The following is a 23,398-nucleotide window of genomic DNA, read 5'->3' on the forward strand; positions in this document are numbered from 1 at the left end:
TAATAGTATTACAACAATGTATAATTCTATCAATTAATTGTTGTCGGTTATTAATATTCACTGCGTAAACTAGTTGCTTCAATCGTCCCCAAATATGGTAATCAACGGGATTGAAATCAGGGGATCTTGAAGGCCACGAAATAGGACCTGCACGTACTATCCACCTGTTGCCATAAACATTATTGAGATGTTGTCTCACTGCCAGTAAAAAGTGTGGGGGTGCCCCATCATGCTGAAAATACATCCCTCGGATAGCAACGTTCGCGTTGGCAAGCAAATTCGGTAAAATATTTTGTAGAAAGTTCAAATAGACCTGCCCTGTTAAAGGACCATCAAAAAAGTGAGGACCTACTAATTGGTTATTTATGACACCAATCCACACGTTAACCGAAAACCTTAACTGAGAACGACGTTCTCGAATAGCATGGGGATGGGGATTTTCATCTGCCCACACATGTGAATTTCGTGAATTATTTATCCCGTCTCTGGTAAATTGGGCTTCATCTGTAAATAGTGTCCTGTATAGCGTTGGTCGATTATTGTTAATCCATCTACAAAATTCCAACCTATCGATCTCATCTCCAGCATGTAGTCGCTGAACCATTTGAATGTGATATGGGTATAGATTATTTTTTTGTAAGACTCTACTTACTTTTGATTGAGTAACATTGAGTTCTTGACTTACTTGTCTAGTGCTTATTGTAGGGTTCATAGTAACGGCGTCCATAATGTCATCTTCCTGCGCTTTATCTACATGTCGCTCTGTTGTTCCACTAGGAAAAGTGCCATTTTCTCGCAAATAATTAAAAACTGACCCAAATGTTGGATGACTGGAAGTTCGAGGATTAGGAAATCTCCTGCGATATTCTCTACTAGCAGCCCTACCATTCCCATTACAGAATCCATAAACAAATATTATGTCTGCATATTCTGTGGTCGAAAACTGATGTGGCATTTTGAACGAAAGTAACAAAAGCTCTACCGAAACTAACACAATGTACTTAACGTAGATATGACAGAAGAAATATGTATTCTTGTACACATAAATAACAATTGATAATGACAATAATGACAATGGGTATAAAATATCAAGAAACGTCAAACGGTCAACGCCAACCTTCATTTTAAACTTTTTTAGATTTATTTTTATTTAGTACAGCTGATGCAATGTATTATTATTTGACATAAAATTTTAATCATTTACAATCAACAAAAACTAACACATACATGTACATATTTTTAGTTTTTTTTTTAAATTGTTCTTCGTTATTGTTAGTAGTTACTGTTTTTTGTTGTGCAGTGACTCAGTTTATCATTTTAATTAAAATGTTTCAAATTTATAACATTTGTTTAAATTAATTACCTTATAATTTGATACTTCATAATGGTTGTTCTATTTTTGGTAAGATTTGATCGTTCACTAAAAATTTAATAAAAGTGCGACAACATTGTCGCATATGTCGTTTTCATTGGCTATTTATGTAGTTTGAAAATCACTTATTGCATTTTAAAAAAAATATATACAGGGTGTAATATTTAATACGAATCCCTAAATTAATTTTTCCAAAGCCAGTCCTGGAATTTTTTAGTTTAGCTAATACCAGTCGAATGGTTGATAGTAGTGTACTGTATCATGCAAAAATTTAAAAAATCAAATGAGCCGTATAAACACTACAGTAAAATGAAATAAATGGTCAATTACACAAATCACCCTGTTAATTAATAAAGAAGAGGAGTTGACATTTTTTAGTGGCCACATGATATGCTCCCTGAGGGACTCTACATATGGTAGAAGTATGTAAAGTTCCTCATGACTCACCCTGTATAAAAATTTAATACAGTCCATCTAATTTACTTACCGTTGCACGTCATTATCATTGATAGAGATCGAAGTTGACATAGTTGCCAAAGTATAAAAAAATCCTGAATCAATTTTAAATCAAATAGGTCACCTAATTATTGCAAAAGTAGATTATACAACAAAACAAATTAATATTTAATGTAAATAAATAGATACAAAACAAGAGTTAAAAAATAATCTTGTTAAAAACAATTTGAGCCGCTTGTATGCGTCGTATATAGATGCAAAATGGAATACATAGATATTTATTTTATGTAAAATGTGAAATAAAAAGTGTCAACACCGCAAAACTGTCAAATAAGTGTTACCAATTTATGCCAAAATATCACCTTCGTTCGATTACAGTTACAGTATGTTCCGAACAAATGTTCTTCATAAAAACGCTTTATAATGCATTTATACAAATTAAATGAAACATATTATTGTGTATTTCTTTAAGTTAACATTAATAGAAATCTTTAAATATTATTAGTATACTATTTCTTAATGCCAGTGTACTCGACAAAGTGATTCTAAAAAGGAACACACCTACCGCCTAAATATTTCATGTTGATATCATGTGACCTCACGGGCTTTGACGCGGATGACCCGATGACGTGCAACGGTATGTAAATTAGATAAAGTGTAGTCAATAATTGATTGTTGATATACTTCTCTTGTAATCCTATGTATATTTGTTGTAGTTTTAACATTTACTGTCAATAAGTGTTAACTGCTGTAATAAAGTTCATATCACTATTCTCTCTCGAAAAATATATTTAAGTATAACTTTACCTACTATTCTCTATAACATTATCAAATTATAATTGTTGTCTTCTGGTTTAAAGTATATTTTGAAAGAGCCTAACATGAATGAATTCTTCTTTATTTAATTATTTCCTTCAGATTCTATGTCCATTTGCCAACTTATAAATTATTTAAATTATAATAAAGATTAAATAATTTAAACATTGTAATCATCAAAACGATTTGTTCCATTTGCCACATTTGAATCGATGTTTTTCCCGCGCATTTCACCCAAGTCACACATCACACATTCCAACGCAATTCTTCACTTACTTTATCCATCTCGCCTTTTTCACAAAATAAAAGAAATTCGCTTTCTATAATTTTTTACGTGATATCATAGCTGATATATGTGGAAATATCTCAAAAATTTACCAAATTATCCCACTTCTGCTTTTTCTTGAAAAGTTGAACTATAAAATATTTTTAAATTTGTAGGTATATAGGCAACCAACAATTCGTACACATCCACACAAACAAAAATAAATTCTTATACAATCTTATCTCTATAAATTAGTAGCTTCCCACTATACGCGATAAGCACGCATTTTATTTCAAAACATGTTTTTATTTACTTAAAAATTCAATTCTTGAAATGTTAGACATAAACGTGACGAAAGATAAGTTTTAATCAGGCGAATCCCATTAAATATAAGAGCAAAACAAGTTAACAGCTGGCTATTTATTTGAGTATTTAGCAAACGTACGCGTAAAGAACAATTATTTTTACTGACGTTTTCCTGTTTAACCTTCATAAAAGTGAATTTTCTTTTACCATATTCAGAAATTGACATATGTCAGTGTCAGTGACAGTGACTATTTGTCAGTGCAGTGCAGTTATCAAAATCAAAACAAAACTGTTACAGAATTATAAAAGACAGAAGAACAAAAAATGAAGAAATTGGATCCTATCACTGAGAGAGATTTAATATTTCACGAACTAATTGAGGAATGTAAACATGCAGTACCTGGCGCAATGCTACCCTATGGCCTTCGTAATAGACTAGAAAAGTGTTCCCCAGAAGCTAGAAGGGACATAGTGAATAGAGTGAAAAAGGGTTGTTCCCCATTGTTTATCGCTTGCAAAAAAGGACAGACGGAAATTGTTGAGTATCTTATTAACGTTTGTTCAGCAGATGTTGAGCAGAAAGGACTGTATGAAGTTCAGGAGGATAGGTGAGTTATGTGATCAATTATTTAAACAAAGTTTATCATTTACCCAATAAGTGTTGTAACATTTAGGTATAAGGTGATATTGATTTGAGGAAAAATTCCTTTAATATAAACTATTATTCATTTACTTTGAAAATCTAGTTTAATTAACACCTTTATTGGGCAGTAGTTACTTATTTGAATAAGTTGAGTAAGTGTTCTCTGTATATTATGTCTCCTCAAATAGAATCATTTATATTCTATGCTATTCCTTGGTAAGTACTTTAAAACAACTTTTAATAAACTTGCTGTTGCATTGTTTATATTATTTTAAATATTTCAGTGTTTGATCAGAACATTCTTGGATTAAATGCACTTGTTTTAAGAGTGGAAATGATAAAATCTATTTGCATATGCACTATGTAATTTCATATCTAGTAAATCATGTGTTAACTGTTCGTAATGTTAATACTTGAAAGACAAATCTACTTATTCATTCCTTATTTTATATGTTAGTAAAGTCGCCATGAAATTTACCTGCAATGTAGTTTTCTTTATTCCTATATTTAATATTGTAGTAAATAGTACAGTTTTTTTTTAATTGATCTTGACAGATTTTTTACTTATTAAAATAGCAGTACACCTAATCCTATGTTTAACCAGCATTTTATAGCATTCTTTAGCCAGCATTCTTCAGCAATAAATTACCAATTAATTCCTTGCAGTTCCTGTTTCTAATTCCGTTGTTTCTGGTTGATATCTCGATTTTTCTGGGGGTGAGTTTTGCACTAGGCGATGATAGGGTAGTTCTTGGGGATTGGTCAATCTACCAATCAACAGCAATGAATTATCAATAAAATATGTCGTCAAGATGGGCCCTGTAGCCCTTTTTCTTGCCAAGATATATTTAATTATCGATGATTTTGTTGTTGATGTCGATGAACTCGTAAGACAGAACACATCCAAAGTTCTTGACACTCCAGAGACAAACAGCAACCTCGATTCAAAAAAGAAGAAAAATGCTGATGGCAATAATGAATCAAGAAAATGTCACTGCAAATTTAAATAATAACAATGTTCCTATTCCGATTCAAAAAGAAAATAAGGACGAAGGGATGACAGTTGTAAGGAAAAGGTCTAAAACAAGTTGAGAAAATCAAGAATGAAAGAACTTGGCCTCTGTTTTGAACTAACAAAAATCATTGCAATCTACAACTTGCACAGAGAAAGCAATGGATTTTTGTGACTGGCCTGGCTCCAAAAACTAAAGCAAATCTCCTCAAGTTTTTAGAGGACAATAACATAATAGGATGCACATGTGAAAAAATAACCAAATCATGGATGCTGAATTGTGGCCTGAGTTGGGATAGATTTAATTTTTTTCGGAATTTTCAATGCCGAGTGAACAATGGGAACTCCTCAGAACAGGTAGCCTCAAAAACTGCCAAAAAAGTGGATCTAACTGTTTTCCACTAAAACATACAATCACTCAGAAGCAAAATAGTCGTATTAGAAGCATGTACTGTAGAGATAATGTGGACATTCTTTGTATTACTGAAAACTGGCTAAAAGGGGAGGAAATCCAAACGGTCTCAATTGAAGGTTACCAACTGGCTTACTTTACAGCTATTTATGTAAAAAGTTTATTTATTTTAATGTTGTATGTAATTACTCATTTTTAATTGATTTTGTCATGAATCTTGCTGTGTATGTCTTACAGATTTTCACCTGATTGTGGTAGCTATATACCACAGCCCCTCTGGCCATTTTGACACCATTTTAGAATCCATGGCACTTTTAATGTTGACTTTCTCACTGAAAATACATCTGCTTGAAGGCTCCAAGATGTTTTTGAGAGTTTTAATCTAGTTAAAACTATATCTAGTCCAACTAGAGGCAATAACTGCATTGGCAATGTCTTTTTGGATTCTGGAGGTACACTCCACTCAACTGAGGTGATCTATGTTGGGTTTTTGGATCACAAGGGGTAAATTGTTAGGTTTGCAACTTAGAAAAGGAACTGTAGCTTACAAAGAACAACCAAGGTTGTATCAACCTATAACTGAAAAAGGTAAACATTTATTTTATAATTGGCTGTCTGGGATAGAGTGGGGGTTTGTTTCTGACAATTATACCTCTATAGATTTTAAGTTTAATAAGTTTATGGGCATTCTTAAATCATGTTTCTCAGAACCCTTTCCTCAAAAAGTCTATAACGTAAGGTCAGACCATTCTGGGTAAATTACATGGTTCTCAAACACACTAAGAGCAATGAGAGAACATGTCAACTTTTTAAGTGAGTTACACACAACATAAGACTGACAACAACTTACAAATACTAAATGATTTTAAAAAACTGTATAAAGATTTAAGGTACTGGAGTGACGAAAATCGACACTGGATGCGTGAAAACCATACTCAAAGACCACAACAATTAAATGTATGGTCAGGTATAGTAGGTACTCAGTTAATGGGGCCATTTTTTATCGAAGGAAATTTAACGTTACGAAATGTTATTTAGAAATGAAATTGTACCTACACTGAGAAACTTGTTTAGGGCAAATTTCAATCAGATATAGTTTCGAGCAAGATGAAGCTCCAGCTCATTTTGGTGTAAATGTTCAGCGTTATTTAGATGAGATATTTGCCTCCATGTTTACCTGATTTCAATCCTAAAGATTATTTTTATTGGGGATACTTGAAAAATTTACTTTACAAAACTAAACTAGCAAGTCTTGCAGAACCAAGGCATCGAATTATCGATGAATCTCGAATAATTTCTAGACAATCATGGAGAAATGTGGTAGACGCATTCTACCATCGACTAGGGTACTGTCAACTCACAAATGGAGTACATTTTGAACACAAAGTAACCATTGTGTTAAAAAATGTTGTAATCTTATCAATTTTTACGTTTTAATATAGTTGAAAATATTTGTATTAAAAAAATTCATTGAGACAATTAGGTGTTGCCAGACTTCTGTTTTATGTGTTTAAGACCTTCCAGACTACATAAAATTATAAGTGTTACATATGGTTGAACTCGTATTGAATATTAGATTCCAATAATGACTGAATATACAGGGTGATGAATTTGAAAAACCAAAGTTAATAATAATATAAGAAAAGCGGCAAATCTGGCAACATTAAAATATCAAATATGAAATCTCTGTATCCCAAAATAGGTGTACCTCAAATTTTGTACAATTATGGCTAACAATTTACGAGATAATTGGCCGTTTTCAGACTTTTGGGCCACTCTGTATATGGATACATATAGGAGACAACTAATTTTGAGATTTTCAGAGTAGCTAGTGGCTTGCCATAATGTAATTGAACCAATGAGAATGCTGGAAGTATTCTGCGTGTGGCCACAAAACATATGGCGATTTTCCTCTCAGGTTTCGATCCAAAAACGGAAGCTCAGGAAATACTTAACTATCTAAAAGAAAGAAAACTGGATGAAAACGTTATCTGTGAAAAAATGAAAACCAGGACAGATAAGTACAAAAGTTCATTTAAAATTACTGTTCCAGAACCAAAAATATCTCATTTAATGCAGCAAGACTTATGGCCGAATGGTGTAATTTTTAACCATTTTCAGAATGTACAGAGGCACCCCAGTGTCAAAAGACAGTCTACGGCACACACCAAAAGAAATTATCAGTAATTCACTTAAATACGCAATCAATTAAAACAAGTATTGATGCCATTAATTTTATCCTAGAAGATCATGATGAATGCTTTGCTCTTTGTTTAACTGAGCACTGGAAAACAGAAGAACAACTGCGGGACTACAATGTGCGGAATTTTAAACTGATCTCTTCATATTGTAGAAGCAGTTCACAGGAGCATGGTGGCAGTGCGGTATACATTAAAGACACATTTATTGCAAAAGCCCGGGAAGATATTTCTAGTTTATCAGAAAGAACGGTGTTTGAGTGTTCCGCTGCAGAGGTGCGAATTAATCAGAAGAAGATTGTAATCCTATCCATCTACCGAACAGAAGACCCACAAGTTTTAATAAACAAATTGGACCAAATACTTTGCGATTTTGTTGACAAGGACTCCATCATTTTTCTGGCTGGTGATTTTAACTTAGATATGTTGCTTGAGGGTGCGAGGTGGCCAGACACATTAAAAATGTTTCTGAGTTCCTTTGATATTAAACCTTCCATCAAAGACTATACACGCATACAAGGTAACAAAAAATCATGTATAGATAATATTTTTACAAATCTTGACATATTTGATTCTCTTGTATTCAATCCTCATACATCTGATCATACTGCTCAAAAGGTAAAATTTGAATTAAATGAATTTGAGTCAAATATAATAAAAAAACGAATATTTAGCAAGGAGAATAAACATTTTTTTTAAATTCATGTTAGGTAATGTAGACTGGGTATCTGTTTTTGAGACATTAGATGTAGATAATCAGTGGGATGCTTTTATGAGTATAGTTCAGAAAATGTTTATACAATGTTTTCCACTCAAGGAGATAAATTCAGCAAATAAAAAAAAATCACAAAAGTACTTTAAAAATGATGATATAAAACATTGTAAATCTAGGCTTGATGTTTTGTTTACACTGTCTACCAATAATGTTGATTATAAAGATATTTAGAGGACAGAAAAACGCAAATAAAATTCTTTACTCACTCAATCTCGAAAAAATTGTTATAAAGAACGAATTGAAAATAGCGAAAATAAAACTAAAATGGCTTGGCAATTGGTAAAAGAGATAAGGGGAATTCCAAAAATCAAGGTAATTTCTGTTTAGAGGGTGACCCTCAAGTGCTTTCTAACGAAATAAATCAATTTACGGCAAATGCAGCCCCAGGAGCTGTAAAGAAAATAAAGCATGTAAAAAATTTTCAAATTAATATCGAACAAACTAATCATTGCATGTTTTTAACTCCCGTTTCAGAGAAAGAAATAAGTCACATAATAAATAACTTAAAAAACAAGCATAGCTCTGGTTATGATGAAATATCAACCAACTTAATTAAATATGTTTCATCAGAGATTTCTCTTCCTCTTTCTTTTATAGTTAATGCTTCTTTCAGGCAAGGTAAATTTCCTCAAAGTTTAAAACTGGCAATTGTGAAGCCACTACATAAAAAAGGTGATGTTACTAAGATGGAGAACTATAGACCAATAAGCCTTCTTCCATCATTCTCAAAAATATTCGAAAAAGCAATATATTTCAGACTACAAAACTTTTTCACTACAAACAACTTATTTAGTAGTTCACAGCATGGTTTTCTCGCAGGGAGATCTATTGAGACAGCTACCTATGATTTTATATCAAAAATTTTAGAAAAACTGGAGGCAAAGATGAAAACACTAGGTGCTTTTTTGGACCTATCTAAGGCTTTTGATAGCCTAGATCATGTTCTTTTATTACAAAAATTACATCTTTATGGAATACAGGGACCGGCATTAAAATGGATAAAATCATTTCTCACAGATAGGTCGCAAAAGGTATGCCTGGAGAAAAGGGGATGTAAGGTTTACTCTGATCCTATCAATTTAAAATTAGGCATACCACAGGGGAGTGTCCTGGGGCCTTTCCTCTTTTTGGTCTACATAAACAACCTTCCAAATGCGGTGGTTAGTAGTTCCTTAAACCTTGTAAATTTCGCTGATGACTCAAATGTGCTTTTCTGGGAAAAAGCTTTAGAAACACTCCTCACAGTGGCAGAGCAAATTCTAAGCAAGGCTGAACAGTGGTTCAGTGGAAATCGGTTGTTGCTTAATACTGACAAGACAGTTTTTATCTACTTTAGAACCAGCCAATCACGAGAGCAGTTTCCAGATACAATTAATTTCCTATCACAAAACACAGAACCTGCTAGATCAGTTAAATTTCTTGGTATTCATATTGACCAGAATCTGAATTGGGGGGAACAAATACAAAATACGACAAAAAAACTGAATAGAGCCTGCTACTCATTAAGGGTGTTAAAGAGCTATCTAGACCAGGGGATTTTACTATCAGTATATTATGCAAACTTTTATTCTATTATGCGATATGGGGTAATCTTCTGGGGTGCTGCAGTAGATAGCTCAACTGTCTTTATAGTCCAAAAAAAGGCAGTCCGTGTGATCTTAGGATTGAAGGCGGGAAAATCCTGTAGAGGCCGATTCAAATCACTCAATATACTCACTTTCTCAGCCATCTATATATTTGAATGTATTATGTTCCTTTTTAAAAATTTTTCTTTGTATTGTCACCTGCTTCCCAATCATGAATATAATACAAGAAGCCTTAATTTGAATTTCACTTCACTCAGCCACTTCACAGATTGTCTATAACAGAGAGAAGTCCTTTGTATGCGTGTGTTAAATTTTATAATAGTCTACCATCTGACATTCAACAGGAAACGCACTATAGAGCTTTTAAAAGAAAGGTTTTTCAACACCTAGTTGACATTGAGCCCTACACTGTGGCGGAGTACCTGGTCTATCCTTCTGCTTGATCAGCATATTTAATTTGTAATGTTAATATATTTTAAATGTGTAATGTCAATATATATATTTTTTTTAATCTGTAATGAATAATGTGACGTTATTTGCTCAATTATGTTTAAAAATTTATGCAAATAAAAATTTACTCTACTCTACTCTACTCTAATTAAAAAATTAAAACCAAATCTATTTAGCAATTTTTAAATTGACCTAATTTTGACTATATTACTCAATAAAGCTAATCGTTCAACATTTGCAAACTCAAATTTTATTTACAAACGGTACTACATGCTTATCTTTGACCTTTAAAAGATATTTACTGTTTCAAAAATTGTATCTTTCTATGGGGAATTTCACAATTGCCTTATTTGTGCACTACCTTGATAAGCATCTTAAAAGTTATAATTTTCTTTTTGATAACAAATTGCATGCAGTTAGTATGTGCACATTTATTAACGATTAGACAAAGTATGTTCTTAGATTAAATTAACGTCATGGTTTAAAAGTATTAAATAAAATTTAAAATAAGACAGAAATGATGCAATGACGACAGAAATGACGTTTGACTTTTATGGTGCTTAGTTCTATCTCCTCCTCCTCCTAAGTGCCTTCTCTGTTGAGGTTGGCGATCAATATGGCAAATTTCTCTCTGTCCTGGGCTTGATGAATTAATTCATTTCCTTTTGTGTGGGTCCAATCTCTGATGTTTCGTAGCCAAGATTTTTTCTTTCGTCCTATGCCCCTTTTACCTTCAATCTTGCCTTCTAATATTACCTGGAGCTGCTCAAATTCCCTATGGCGCATGATGTGTCCTATATATGACGTCTTTCTAATTTTGATAGTATTGACCAGATGAGGGCGTGTGTTCATTGCTCTCAGTACTTCTTCATTCGTAGTTCTGCTAGTCCAGCTTATTCTTAGCATTCGGTGGTACAATTTAATTTGTTGATGTCATACTGTTTTAATGTCCAGGTCTCATAGCCATATGGTAATAGAGACCACACATAACACTTTAGTGTTCTCAATCGTATTGAGACTGATAGCTTGGGGTTACAGAGCATTTTACGCATATTCATGAAACCAGATCTTGCTATTTCAATACGTCTTCAAATTCTTTTGAGTGATCTAGTTCACTATTTAGTTCTCTGCCCAGGTATATGCAGCTTTGGAAACTCTGAAGGGTGATACCATTTATTTGTATTTTAGGTGTAACTTGTTCATGGGGGTTTTTGTGGAATACCAGACTTTTGGTTTTGGAAAAGTTAATGTTCAAGCCCAGCCTGTGACGTTTTTCTGATAATATGTTCATCAATATTTTTAGTTGGTGTTCTGTTTCTGCTAATACTACGGTGTCATCGGCATATCTTATATTGTTAATGATGATTCCATTGGCTCTGGCACCTTCAGGGCGATCTTCAAGAGAAGTTCTAATTATATGTTCGGCATATACATTAAATATTAGGGGGGATAAAATGCATCCTTGACGCACTCCTCGTTCTATGTTGATGTAATTGGTGTTTCCGTTCTCTGTTCGAACGCATCCTGTGTGGTTCCAGTATGTATTACTTATGATAGCTATGTCGTGTCCGTCCAACCCTACTTCTTTTAGCACCTCGATCAATTTTCCGTGTTTGATGCGGTCAAAGGCCTTTCTATAATCGACAAAGCACACATACAGCTGTTTTTGAACCTCAAGATACCTTTCTGCCATCAGTGTCAGTCCCATAATTGCTTCTCTAGTGCCTGTACCCTTTCTAAAGCCATATTGAGAACGACTCAGGTATTCTTCACACTTATTTTAAATTCGGTTATAAATTAGTCGCATAAAAATCTTAGCGGCATGACTCATTAGGGATACAGTTCGATGGCCTTCACATTTCCTTGCTTTTTGGTTTTTAGGAAGAGCTATATATGTGGATGTTAGCCAGTCATGCGGTATTATGCAATGTTCATATAAATATAATGTTGTAGAGGGATAAATGAAATCGTAGGCTTCCACGGCCAGAGTCAGAATTATAGTTTATTCGTCTTCCGGGTTTGGACCGTGTCATTTGTGAGTGACCCAAAAGTGGGTTCATCTCGACGTTTCGCTACAATTGTATGTAGCTTCTTCAGGAAAACAAAACGGTAACGGTATAATATCAATCGAGAGGAAGGATATTACTTGTCTCCCATCTGGAATCTCAGTCTAGAGCCGCCGTCCGGTCCCGCTACCACGATGCAGCCACATGATTGGCCAGCGCGCGCTTCTTGACGTTCGCGCCACGGAGTGTGCCGATACGTCCCGACACGACAGGTCACCGCGACTATAAATAGAGCGGTAGCGGAGTAATCGTCGGATTCACTCCCTGCCTCTCGACGCGTTAGTGTTCTGAGCTGTTGGACGTGAATCCCTGTCCTGGCATTTGGTTTTCACCTCTGGATGCGTTGAGTAGTTGAGTTACTGTGACCAAATGCCCATCTTGGTAGTTAGTATTCGCCTCTGGTTGCGTTGAGTAACTGAGTTACCGTTGCTAACTACCCATCTTCCTGTCTCTTGTTTTTCTTTTTTGTTCTCCTGAAGAAGCTACATACAATTGTAGCGAAACGTCGAGATGAACCCACTTTTGGGTCACTCACAAATGACACGGTCCAAACCCGGAAGACGAATAAACTATAATTGTAGAGGGATGTTAATTTCCTGACAGCATTATCACTTAGGTGTTTAAAATGTTCGGCTGTTATTAGGTCTTCGCCGGGTGCCTTGTTGTTCTTTGCGTCTTTTATTGCCTGCAAAACTTCTTCGGTGAGAATGTTTAATTTTTCATCTGTATCTATTTGTAGGAGCTCTTTTGTTCTCTGATCACCAAACAAATCTTTAAGATATTGCTCCCATATTTCTTTCTTTTTTTCAGGGTCCAATTCCATTTGGTTTTTCTTGTTTGTTACAATCGATAAGTTTCTTTAACCTTTCTGTGTAGTTCTCTATCTTTATGCTTCATATGCAGATCTTCTACCTGTTTACATTTTTCCTTCATCCACTCTTCCTTAGCTATATTTATTTTTTTCTCAATTTCCTTGTTGAGTTCTTTGTATCTTGTTAGGTTTTTGTTTTTTACCATCCGTCTCCTCTCCATAATTTGTAATATTTCGTTTGTCATCTATGGTTTTCTATGTTTACGGTTTTCTTTCTGTATACTTTGGTCTGCTGCCTCCAAGATAGTATTTTTAATTTTCCCCCACATGTCTTCAATGTTTTCTTCTCTTTTTATTTTCTTTTATTGTCTTCTCCTTAGTGGGAGCTATTGTCTTAGACTCTAACTGCGTGTCTACCATGTCTTCATACTTCTGTTGCTGTCCTTGGTTAGCACTACTCCATGCTATTCTCTGACTGGGTTTAGCCTTGTCTATTCTTTTAAGTTTTAATCGGATAGTTGCGACTGCAGGATTGTGGTCTGAATTTATGTCACAGCTTGGTTACGTTTTTACATTTAGAATACCATTACGGAACCTTTTGTTAATTGTAATGTAGTCGATTTGGTTCCTCACAATATTTTCTTTGCAATCTTGTGGAGACCTCCACGTATATAGACGTCTTTTAGGTAATTTAAACCATGTGTTAAGATCCACCAGGTTGTTCTCTTGGCAAAATTCAACAAAGCGTTCTATCTCAAAACTAGAATTTAGGACATGTATTTGTTCTTTTTTGAGCGTCATTTCCATTATTAGTCCAGGAAAAGAAGCATTTCACCTCACAATTTTTTCGTCCTGCGTGGATTGACTTGAAATTTTAACAGAAGGTAGGTAATAGCCTAAGGATTAAAATCTATATCGAACCAAAGTGCGCCAAAGCCTTGGGGGTGGTTGCCACTCCATCTCGGGGGTGAAAATTTTTTTTTACGTTTTAATCAAAGGTTTCGATTAAAAAAGTGATTCTAAACAAAAAATGTTCTATACATTTTTTTTGTAAAACTGATATTTTTCAAGTTATTCGCGATTGAAAGTAACAACTTTTAGACGAAAAAATCGATTTTTCGCGAATAACTCGAAAATGGTGCATTTTATCAAAAAAATTCTAGAGAACAAATTTGTAGCTTTTAAAAAGACAAATACAATTCATTTTTTAAAATGTTTTTGCGATATGATAGGAACCGAAATACGGCCTATCAATGATCAGCGGTTTTCTTCAAATGCCAAATTTGAAAGATTCAAAGTCAAATATCGGGAAAATGATGCATATTTGGAAGAAAACTCATAGAACCTTTTTTAAAGAGCATAAATAGACCTATCATAAAAAAAACTCTAGCTCAAAAATTGAGTGAGTTATGATGAAAATAAGGTCAATACCTCATTTTTTACGAAAAAATCGATGAAAACAACCCCCTAACTAGCCCCATAATTAAAATCAATCTTCACCCTTCTGCAATTCTCTTTGTACATGTATTGTTAATACGTCCAAGAAGTTTGACCCATTTAAAATGCTTAGTTTTAGAAAAAGTACAGCTTAAAGCGAGAAACGATTTACAATTTCATATTTTTTACCCTTCTTTTTTTAAATATCCCCGAAAATACTGAATATATGAAAAAAATAAAAATGTACTAAATTGTAGCTTTTTTAATGACTAAAATTTTCCTTTATTTAGATTTGTTGTACAATGAATATTTGGCGAGATATAGCCGTTTAAAGCATCGATTTACGATCAAGCACCATCTTTTTCGATCCCTTTAAACTCACCCCATTTAAAAACCATGGGTTCCAAAAAGATTTAATTCACAGATCCTTGTAGCTCTTAAAAACCTCTACAAAATCGTTTTTGAAGAAACACTCTATCGTTAAAAATGAAGGAAATACGTTAAAAAAACCAATTAATTTACCTATAAATGTAAATATTTTCAACTATTTATGTAAATATATAAGAATATATGGTGCCTTTTTATGTTGATAATTTTTTTTGTATTTAATTCTACTTTTTTCAATTTATATCTATTAAATTAGTTTATAAAAACTGCAATGTTGTAAAGGGTGATTTTCAAAAGTTGAAAAGTTGCAAAATTTTGGCAAAAAATTGTTTTCACCTATAGCACTCATAACAATTGATTTTTAAGGGTTGAAAATTTATGAAATTATATTTTAAAGTATAAAAAAATCACTGTTTAACTAATCCAAATCAAATTTCACTCATCTTAAGATTTGTAATGTTATTTTACAATTTTTGAAAATTAGGGGTAGTTTTCACCCCTAATAACAATCAGGGTTCATCGGCATGACATAAATTATAAAGCAGAGGGTGAGTTGAGCTTAATTCCAAATTTTTATGCAAATCGTTCCAAGGCGAAATCATTTTCTTAGCATTACTAATTTTTTTTACATTAATCTCTAACAAGGGTCGCATTTTAAGGGTTGAAATATGATGGAACTTTATTCAAAAGCACGAAACTATCATTATTTAATTAATTCAAACCAAATCTTACTCATATTCAGGTTTAATATGTTATTTTATAAGTTTTGACAATTAGGGGTGGTTTTCACCCCTAAGAACAATCAGGGTTCGTCGACATGACATAAACCATAAAGCAGCGGGTGAATTGAGCTTAAATCCAAATTTTTATCCAAATCGATCCAAGGCGAAATCATTTTTTTAGAATTAGTAATTTTTTTACATTAATCTCTAACAAGGGTTGCTTTTTAAGGGTTGAAATATGATGGAACTCTATTCAAAAGTATAAAATAATCATTATTTAACTAATTCAAACCATATCTTACCCATATTCAAGTTTAATATGTTATTTTATAATTTTTAACAATTAGGGGTAGTTTTCACCCCTAAAACCCTTCAGCGCACTTCGGTTCGATATAGATTTTGATCCTTGGGCTATCACCTACCTTCTGTTAAACTTTCAACTCAATCCATGCAGGACGAAAAAATTGCGAGGTTTTAACTTTTTTCGAGCTTCATTTCCTGAACTATATGGAGTTTGGCGGTGATCATTAACAAATGCAACAATTTCAGGATCAGTAATTTCTACCACCAAGCCACTAGAACACTCTTTATAAAAGAGTGCAGAGATTACATGAACTGCTAACTGCAAAAAGGGGACATTTGCATAAAAGTAAATTTTACAGAAGGTAAAAACTAAATAATGATTTAACCACATCACTTAGAATCGGGAAACTTGGTATACATGTTCAATATAACTTTACATACAATGATGTATGTTTGGTAAATAATTTTAATTAAATTTGTATAATATTTACATTTTAATGCTGTGTAGTCCCTTGTTTGCAGTTAACTGTATTTCAAATAAAAATTATGAGGAATAATTCAATAATATAAACACTACTTGCCAGAAAACACCTTTATTTGCCATTATAAACAAGTAATATAAAGTACCAGTTCTATAAGTAAAAAACTAGGAGTAGAAAACAGTCGATTGTATTAATTGTCAACTTGGTGGACAGTGGGCCATTCTTAGCATGTCCAAAATCGTCGATGAATCTTAGCATTTTTCTAATGTCTTTAACCTTGGATGCCATTAATGGACGTTTGTCAGAGTAAGCTTGCGTTGAAGGCAAAAGTATCAATTCTTCGGTTATTTTTCGAAGGTTAAACTTCTCAGATATGGCACCATTAATGAACTCACTGCATGTGAGGATGCCAGGTTCAGCTCTATCGTATTTCATATGATGTAAGTTGAAATTTGAAATCTTGTTTTTCTTTCCTTGAGAACTTTTATTCCACAGGATGAGTTACTAAGACACGTTTTTTTATAATAACGTGGCCACCAATTACTGAAGCCGAGAAAAGCATCGTGCAGCAGATGTACTTGGAATTTTGACGGGTTTTTAGAACCACTCATTATCACATTAAGAATTTCTTCTATCAGATACAGCCTATCAATTTTCTTTAGCTTGCTCTTGATCAGGGCAAATCTCGATCACACGGCATGTATTAATGTCCCCTAATCGGATAGAGCAATTTAACTCTGTCAAATTTACCTAGTTCAACAAGTGTCATGATAAACCTTGCAATAGGATGGTTTTTATTTTGACCAGCGCAGTTATCAGCAAAATTATACTATTTGATTAAAAGCCAAATCTGAATGAGTTCAAATTGGAAATCAAACATGCTTCAAATTTGAACAGAGCCAGAACTTTTAAGTTTCATTAAAATATTCGAAGAATATTTAGCGGGCTATCAGAAGAAAATACTTAATATAGATGTATTTGTAGTCCTATTGGTTCTCCTTATAGTAAATTATCAAAATAGTTATTAGATATTATGCAAACATTCAGAAATAAAACTGATATAATCGTAAATAATACGGAAAATTTTTCTAGAAAAAATTATCAAGAGTACGGGTCAATAGCAATAAACTTTTAATAAGTTTAGATATGAATGATTTGTTTTCAAACGTGCCGTTAGATAAAACGTTGAAAACAATAAAAATCAGATTAGAGCATGATAACAAATCGACAACTGGAATAGAATTTAAGGAATTCATAAATAATTAAAAATCGCTCGCAGATCATTGAGATATTGCACTAATTCACCAAACGTTTCATTTTGAAATATGTTTGTATCACTAATTCCCGATTTCACCAACGATACCTAAAGAAGTGCCTTCGCAAGTAATTCTTATCGAAAGGAACTTTCATGCTCAAGTAAATAATCAAACTCCGTGTAAAAAACTGACTTTATTTGAATTAACAATACATGAATGTAAACGCTAATAAGTATTGTTCCGCTGACTGTGGTCCGCCGGCCTCGAAATCTCGTATTTGAGTGCTGTCGTCTTGGGGTGCTTTTAGGGACTCGCCTTATCTTCACATATGGCATAATATATCTTCCTACGCTACTATGTTGCCGGATTGTAAAAATGCATAAAATAAACTTGAGTTAGATAGAGGCGTGAACAAGTGATATCAGTCAACGAATTTGAATAATTTCTGGTTATATATACCTAGTTAACCATTTTGAATAGAATAGCTGCTGTGAATAGAATAAGATGGGTCAATGTGGTCGCCAACATCTCTAGAAGATAGGCACATTTAGAAGAAGAAGAAGAAGCATTTTGATGAGTTATTGACATCGAAAAATATGAACTTGGCGTAGAAAGGCGCGTTCTTACGAGTCAAGTTTTCTTGATCAACTTTAATTGATCAACAAAACTTGAATTCAACTTGAATAAAATTTTGTTCACATTTTTCAATTAAAACTAAATCAGCGGTTCAATGTAAAAGTGACGTCGAATGAGATTTGAATGAATGTGTACAAAGTATTGCTCTTTTTTTAAAAGGAGAACTGAAAAGAACTGCTAATAATATGAACAAAAGTCGTAAGAAACGTCGTTTTTGGATGAGACAGTGGACTCTAAGAAGAAATAGTTTGGGAGCATCAGAAACGTTATTGAAGGAGCTAGCATTAGAGGATAAAAAAGGGTATATAAATTACTTTAGAATGTCTGAAGAAAAATTTGACGACCTGCTGTTAAAAGTGCAGGGTGTCATAAAAAAAAACAAGATACAGTGATGCGATAAGCAATCTCACCAAGATTAAAGCTGCAAATTACTTTAAGATATTTAGCTACGGGTGATTCGTTCGCAACGCTTTGTTCCATATACTGAGTACCTAAAAATATCATTTCAAATTTTCTGGGAGAAGTTTGTCCAGGAATATACCATTCCTTACAAGATTTTATTAAAGTAAGTATAAAAAATTGGTAACAAAAGTAAGTAATATTAAATTTTGTCTATTCTAAGTCTAAGACACCTGTTAGAGCTGCAGTAAGTACATCAGATGACTCCTGAGAATTCTCTTCGCATTGTTGTCTATTGCATGATTCATATGAAAATGAACACGAGGAATGTTCTGGGTCCATGTTGTTTGATAGTGCTGATGACGGAGATGAATGATACTCAGAAGATTAAAACGGTGGTGATGAAATTGTCTGGTAAGATGTAGAAGGTGGACACACTGATGATGGATTTATATGATATTAGGATTGTCTCACTGATAAGAGCTGCAATCGCTTTTGTCGTACTATAATTTGAATTTGTTCCTGGTAGATGATAGCATGCTACAGCCTGTGTGAGACTTAATGAAGATACTGGGACCTTTCGTATTGAAAGAGGCGTTCGGCAAGGAGACAACATGTCTCCTAAATTATTTACAACTTTGCTAGAATACGCTTGTAAAACAATAGATTGGAACGAAAAGGGCATCAATGTAGATGGAAAATCTTTAAATAACCTTAAATTTGCAGATGATATCGTTCTTATTGCAGACAGCTTTGATCAGGCACAGATAATGCTCCAAGAACTCCATACTGCCACAAAAAGAGTTGGTCTTAAAATAAATTTTTCAAAAACACAATTTATGACAAATTTAGTCCAAAACAATAACATCTCAGTAGAAGACAAAGATATTGAGCCAGTTGACTCCTATAAATACTTGGGCCATGAGATCAGAATAAGTCGAGACAACCAAACAATCGAGCTGAAAAGAAGAATAAACCTCGCTTGGGCTGCATTTGGAAAGATGAAGGATATTTTTAGGTCTAAGATTCCAATGTGTCTGAAAAGAAAAGTATTTAATCAGTGTATTTTGCCACTGATGACCTACAGCGCAGAAACCCTAACACTCACAAGAACAACAGTGAGTAAACTACAAGTTGCGGAAAGGGCAATGCAGAGAATAATGTTAGGGATTTTTCTACGTGATAGAATACCCAATGCTACTATACGCAAAAGATCAGGAGTAGCAGACGTTATTGAAAGGATAACAATACTAAAGTGGAACTGGGCAGGTCATGTAGCAAGATCAGTTGATGACCGGTGGACAAAAAGAATTTTGGACTGGAGACCCCGAATATAAGCTAACAGAAATAGAGATCGACCCCCAACGAGATGGACAAATGACATGAAAAGAGTGACTACAAAATCGGACTAAGTGGAAAAGCATGCGAGAGACCTATGTTCAGCAGTGGACGTTAGAGGCTAGTTGATGATGATGATGATGATGATGAGATGGTAGCATCGTAAACAGGCATATGTTTTAGCTGGACAGCAATATATTTGGCAAATATGTCGAATTCATCATCAACATTACGTGTATTTTTTTACACTAATTCATCAAATTTATCAATTGCTGCGCTTATATTTGAAATATTTTCGTTTCCTAATATTTTTCTTTTGCGATTTTGAGGAGCAGGAAACACATTTTCTAATACGTTACATTTTCCAAAAGGAGGAGTATTTGTAGCTGACGATGCTTTCCCCTTAAGACCCTTAAGAAACAGAAAATCTTCAACTATCACCTACTTAAATCTTCAACTCAAGAACTCGTCGCATTGTTTAAAATTCATTTGGAATTTTGGTTTCTAGGTTCACAGTATTTGAATTGAACGTCCTGTAGTGGTTTCAATTAATAAGGTGGACAAAATTGTTAAAGCAGCCTTAGCATTACATAATTGGTTAAAAATGAGTTCGAGTGAAAAATATACACCAACAGGCTCTTTTGATAGTGAAGATCTAAATAACAGGCGCAATATACCGGGTTTTTGGAGAACACAAAGTACTGAAGCGAATAGTCTAGTTAATTTGCACGTTAATTTAGGAAGTTGATCAACAAAACTTGAATCGTGAGAGCGCGCCTTAAAACGTCAACATGATAAGTATAGTTCGGATGTCGCAACTGTCCAAAATGTGAAAATTGCCACTTTTCAAATGTCAATAACTAAAAAACAATTGAACTTAGATAAAGGACGAATATACACGAAATCTATTACCTACCGTAATTTTACTAGCCATAGTTTTTCCATGATCGATCGACGCAGTTTCCATGGGTCCCACCCTGTATAGCTATCAAAAAATGTAATTTAAAATATATTTGTTAGTTTAATGAACTAAACAATTTTAAAATAAAACTCTCGCCAAAAACTTAGGTGTTTTTTATTAAAATTCATGCTGTTTATTAAAATTCGTGCATTCTTGCACGAACTTGGACTACTTAAAGATAATTATTTGTAAATATATGTATTTTATAATAAATATCTGATGTCTCTCTGTTTTATTCTCATTTGGATTATAAAAAAAAAATAAATAAAAGATTGTTTTATTCGTAATAGAGCCCCTCCGTAAAGGTCCTTGTACGGTTCTGTACTTGACCACTGCTTGGACCTATTTGGACTGCCGAGCACATGGTGTGACATTCGGCAAATGCACATTCCCTTCTTAACCGTACTGCACTCTCAGTGCGAATTTCACTATACTCTTAATGTACTCGACTGATTGAGTTTTTCCTTTTACTCTTTCTCATAACTGCTCAATAAATTAATGAAACATTTTTAAATTTTCAGATCCACCCACGTTGTAACTCCATTATGGTGTGCCGCAGTATCGGGCAAACTAGAAGTGGTCCAGACGTTGTTATACAACGGAGCAGACATAAACGCCGTCTCAGACACGGGCTCTACCGCGGTTCGTTCTGCCTGTTACATGACCCATTTCGAAATCGTTAAATATTTAGTTAATCACGGCGCAGACATTAACAGGGCCAATTTTAATGGCGGGACGTGTTTGATAAATTCCGTACAGAGCACACCTCTGTGCGCGTTTCTCTTAAAAAATGGAGCGAACGTCAATGCAAGAGATATACAAAACAAAAGCGCTCTTCATTACGCTATACAAGAACACAGGTGAGTTTATGTTGTTTTTGTGATTATTAATTTGAATATTTAATTAGTATTAAACTGTCTTTCGAGCAAACTCGAAAGTGACGCAATTTTTTGTATATGAAAGAAATTCGTGTGTTAGTTGGGTACACTCGCCCGAGGCGCCACATTTGCCGAATTTTGATATTAATTGTTCGAAAAACTCGATTTCCGTTGCTAATAAATTATTGGTCTCACGGAAACGGCCTTAACAAAATTAGATCTGGACTGTCTTTCGTTATAGTATTATACACTGGGGTGCAAAATTAACCGGATATTCAGATTTTTCCTTAAAACTGTCGGTTAAAAAAGTTAAGATGTTCCCAATTGAGTATTTAATAATAAACAAAATTTAAAAGCCAAATTTATTACAACTCAAGAATGTTACACAGAAAAGCAATAAACAATTTAAAAAAATTTGAAAATCTGCAAAGAAACAAAAATTATTTTTTTAATTATAAACATTTTGTATGGAATATGATATTAAGTAGAGTGTATTATTCTTACATTAATTTTTGGTTGTTATTTTCTGAGTTCAATTCTTTTTAGTTTTATTTTCACATCAGCAACTAGCGGATTGTGGTCTGAGTTAACATCTGCTCCAGGATAAGTTTTAATTGAGGTTATAGAGTTTTTATATCTGCTATTTTCGAGTATAAAGTCTATCTGGTTTCTGACAATGTGGTTTTTCTGTATGTGAAGGAGACGTCCATGTATATAGTCTTCTCTTAGGAAGCTGAAACCAAGTATTGGCAATTACCATATTCTTTTCTTGGCAGAATTGTATGAGCCTTTCTCCTCTCTAGTTTCCGTAATCCGAACTGTCCAACTATATTTTCAACTGAACCTACTCCAATTTTTGTATTAAAGTCTTCTAAAATGTAAGTAATATATCTAGATTTTGTTAAATTGATTGTATTGTGCAATTCTGAATAAAACTTTTCGATCTCATCTTCGGTCTTATCAGTTATGGGAGCATAGACTTGGATCATATTAATATTACAGTTCCGTTCTTGAATTTTTAGCATTATTATTCTTTCTGAGATTTGAATCACACCTAGCACTGGTTTTTTTACTAGTGTTGCTTATGATGAAAGCTACTCCGTATCGATGATCAGTTTTGGCTTCTCCAGTGTAATAAATATTGGATATCTCTCCATTTCCTGATCATTGTACATCGCTAACCCCAAGTATATCTATTTATCCTCTCTTTCTCTTTAATAACATTATGTAATTTTCCAGGCTGATACATACTTCTTACATTCCAGGTAGCTATTTTTATCTGAGAGGGTTGAGTATTTTTTTTTTGTTTTTTGTGCAAGGGTTTCGCATGTTGACGACCGAGGAGGCCTTGCGGTCCGATGGTTGTGCTCCCCTGCCGGATTTTGGTCAGGTTGATAATCAGGTACAGTACCACAATCAACTTAAATTAAT

General features: G+C 33.6%; 1 protein-coding gene and 1 pseudogene across 1 annotated transcript in view; one reads left to right on the forward strand and one right to left on the reverse strand.

Moving 5' to 3' along the window:
* Positions 1 to 3,182: 3,182 nt before the first annotated feature.
* m-cup (ankyrin repeat protein mann-cup) overlaps positions 3,183 to 23,398 on the forward strand; it is a 39,278-nt gene continuing 19,062 nt past the window's right edge. The window contains exons 1-2 of the mRNA XM_072542755.1: positions 3,183 to 3,823; positions 21,611 to 21,949. Of these exons, the coding sequence (XP_072398856.1) occupies positions 3,540 to 3,823; positions 21,611 to 21,949 (623 nt within the window). The 5' untranslated portion in view covers positions 3,183 to 3,539. The remainder of the gene's footprint in view (positions 3,824 to 21,610; positions 21,950 to 23,398) is intronic.
* Positions 19,004 to 21,095, reverse strand: LOC140449911 (uncharacterized; annotated as a pseudogene).

This window comes from Diabrotica undecimpunctata, chromosome 9, assembly GCF_040954645.1.
Source record: "Diabrotica undecimpunctata isolate CICGRU chromosome 9, icDiaUnde3, whole genome shotgun sequence".
NCBI classification, from domain to species: Eukaryota; Metazoa; Arthropoda; class Insecta; order Coleoptera; family Chrysomelidae; genus Diabrotica; species Diabrotica undecimpunctata.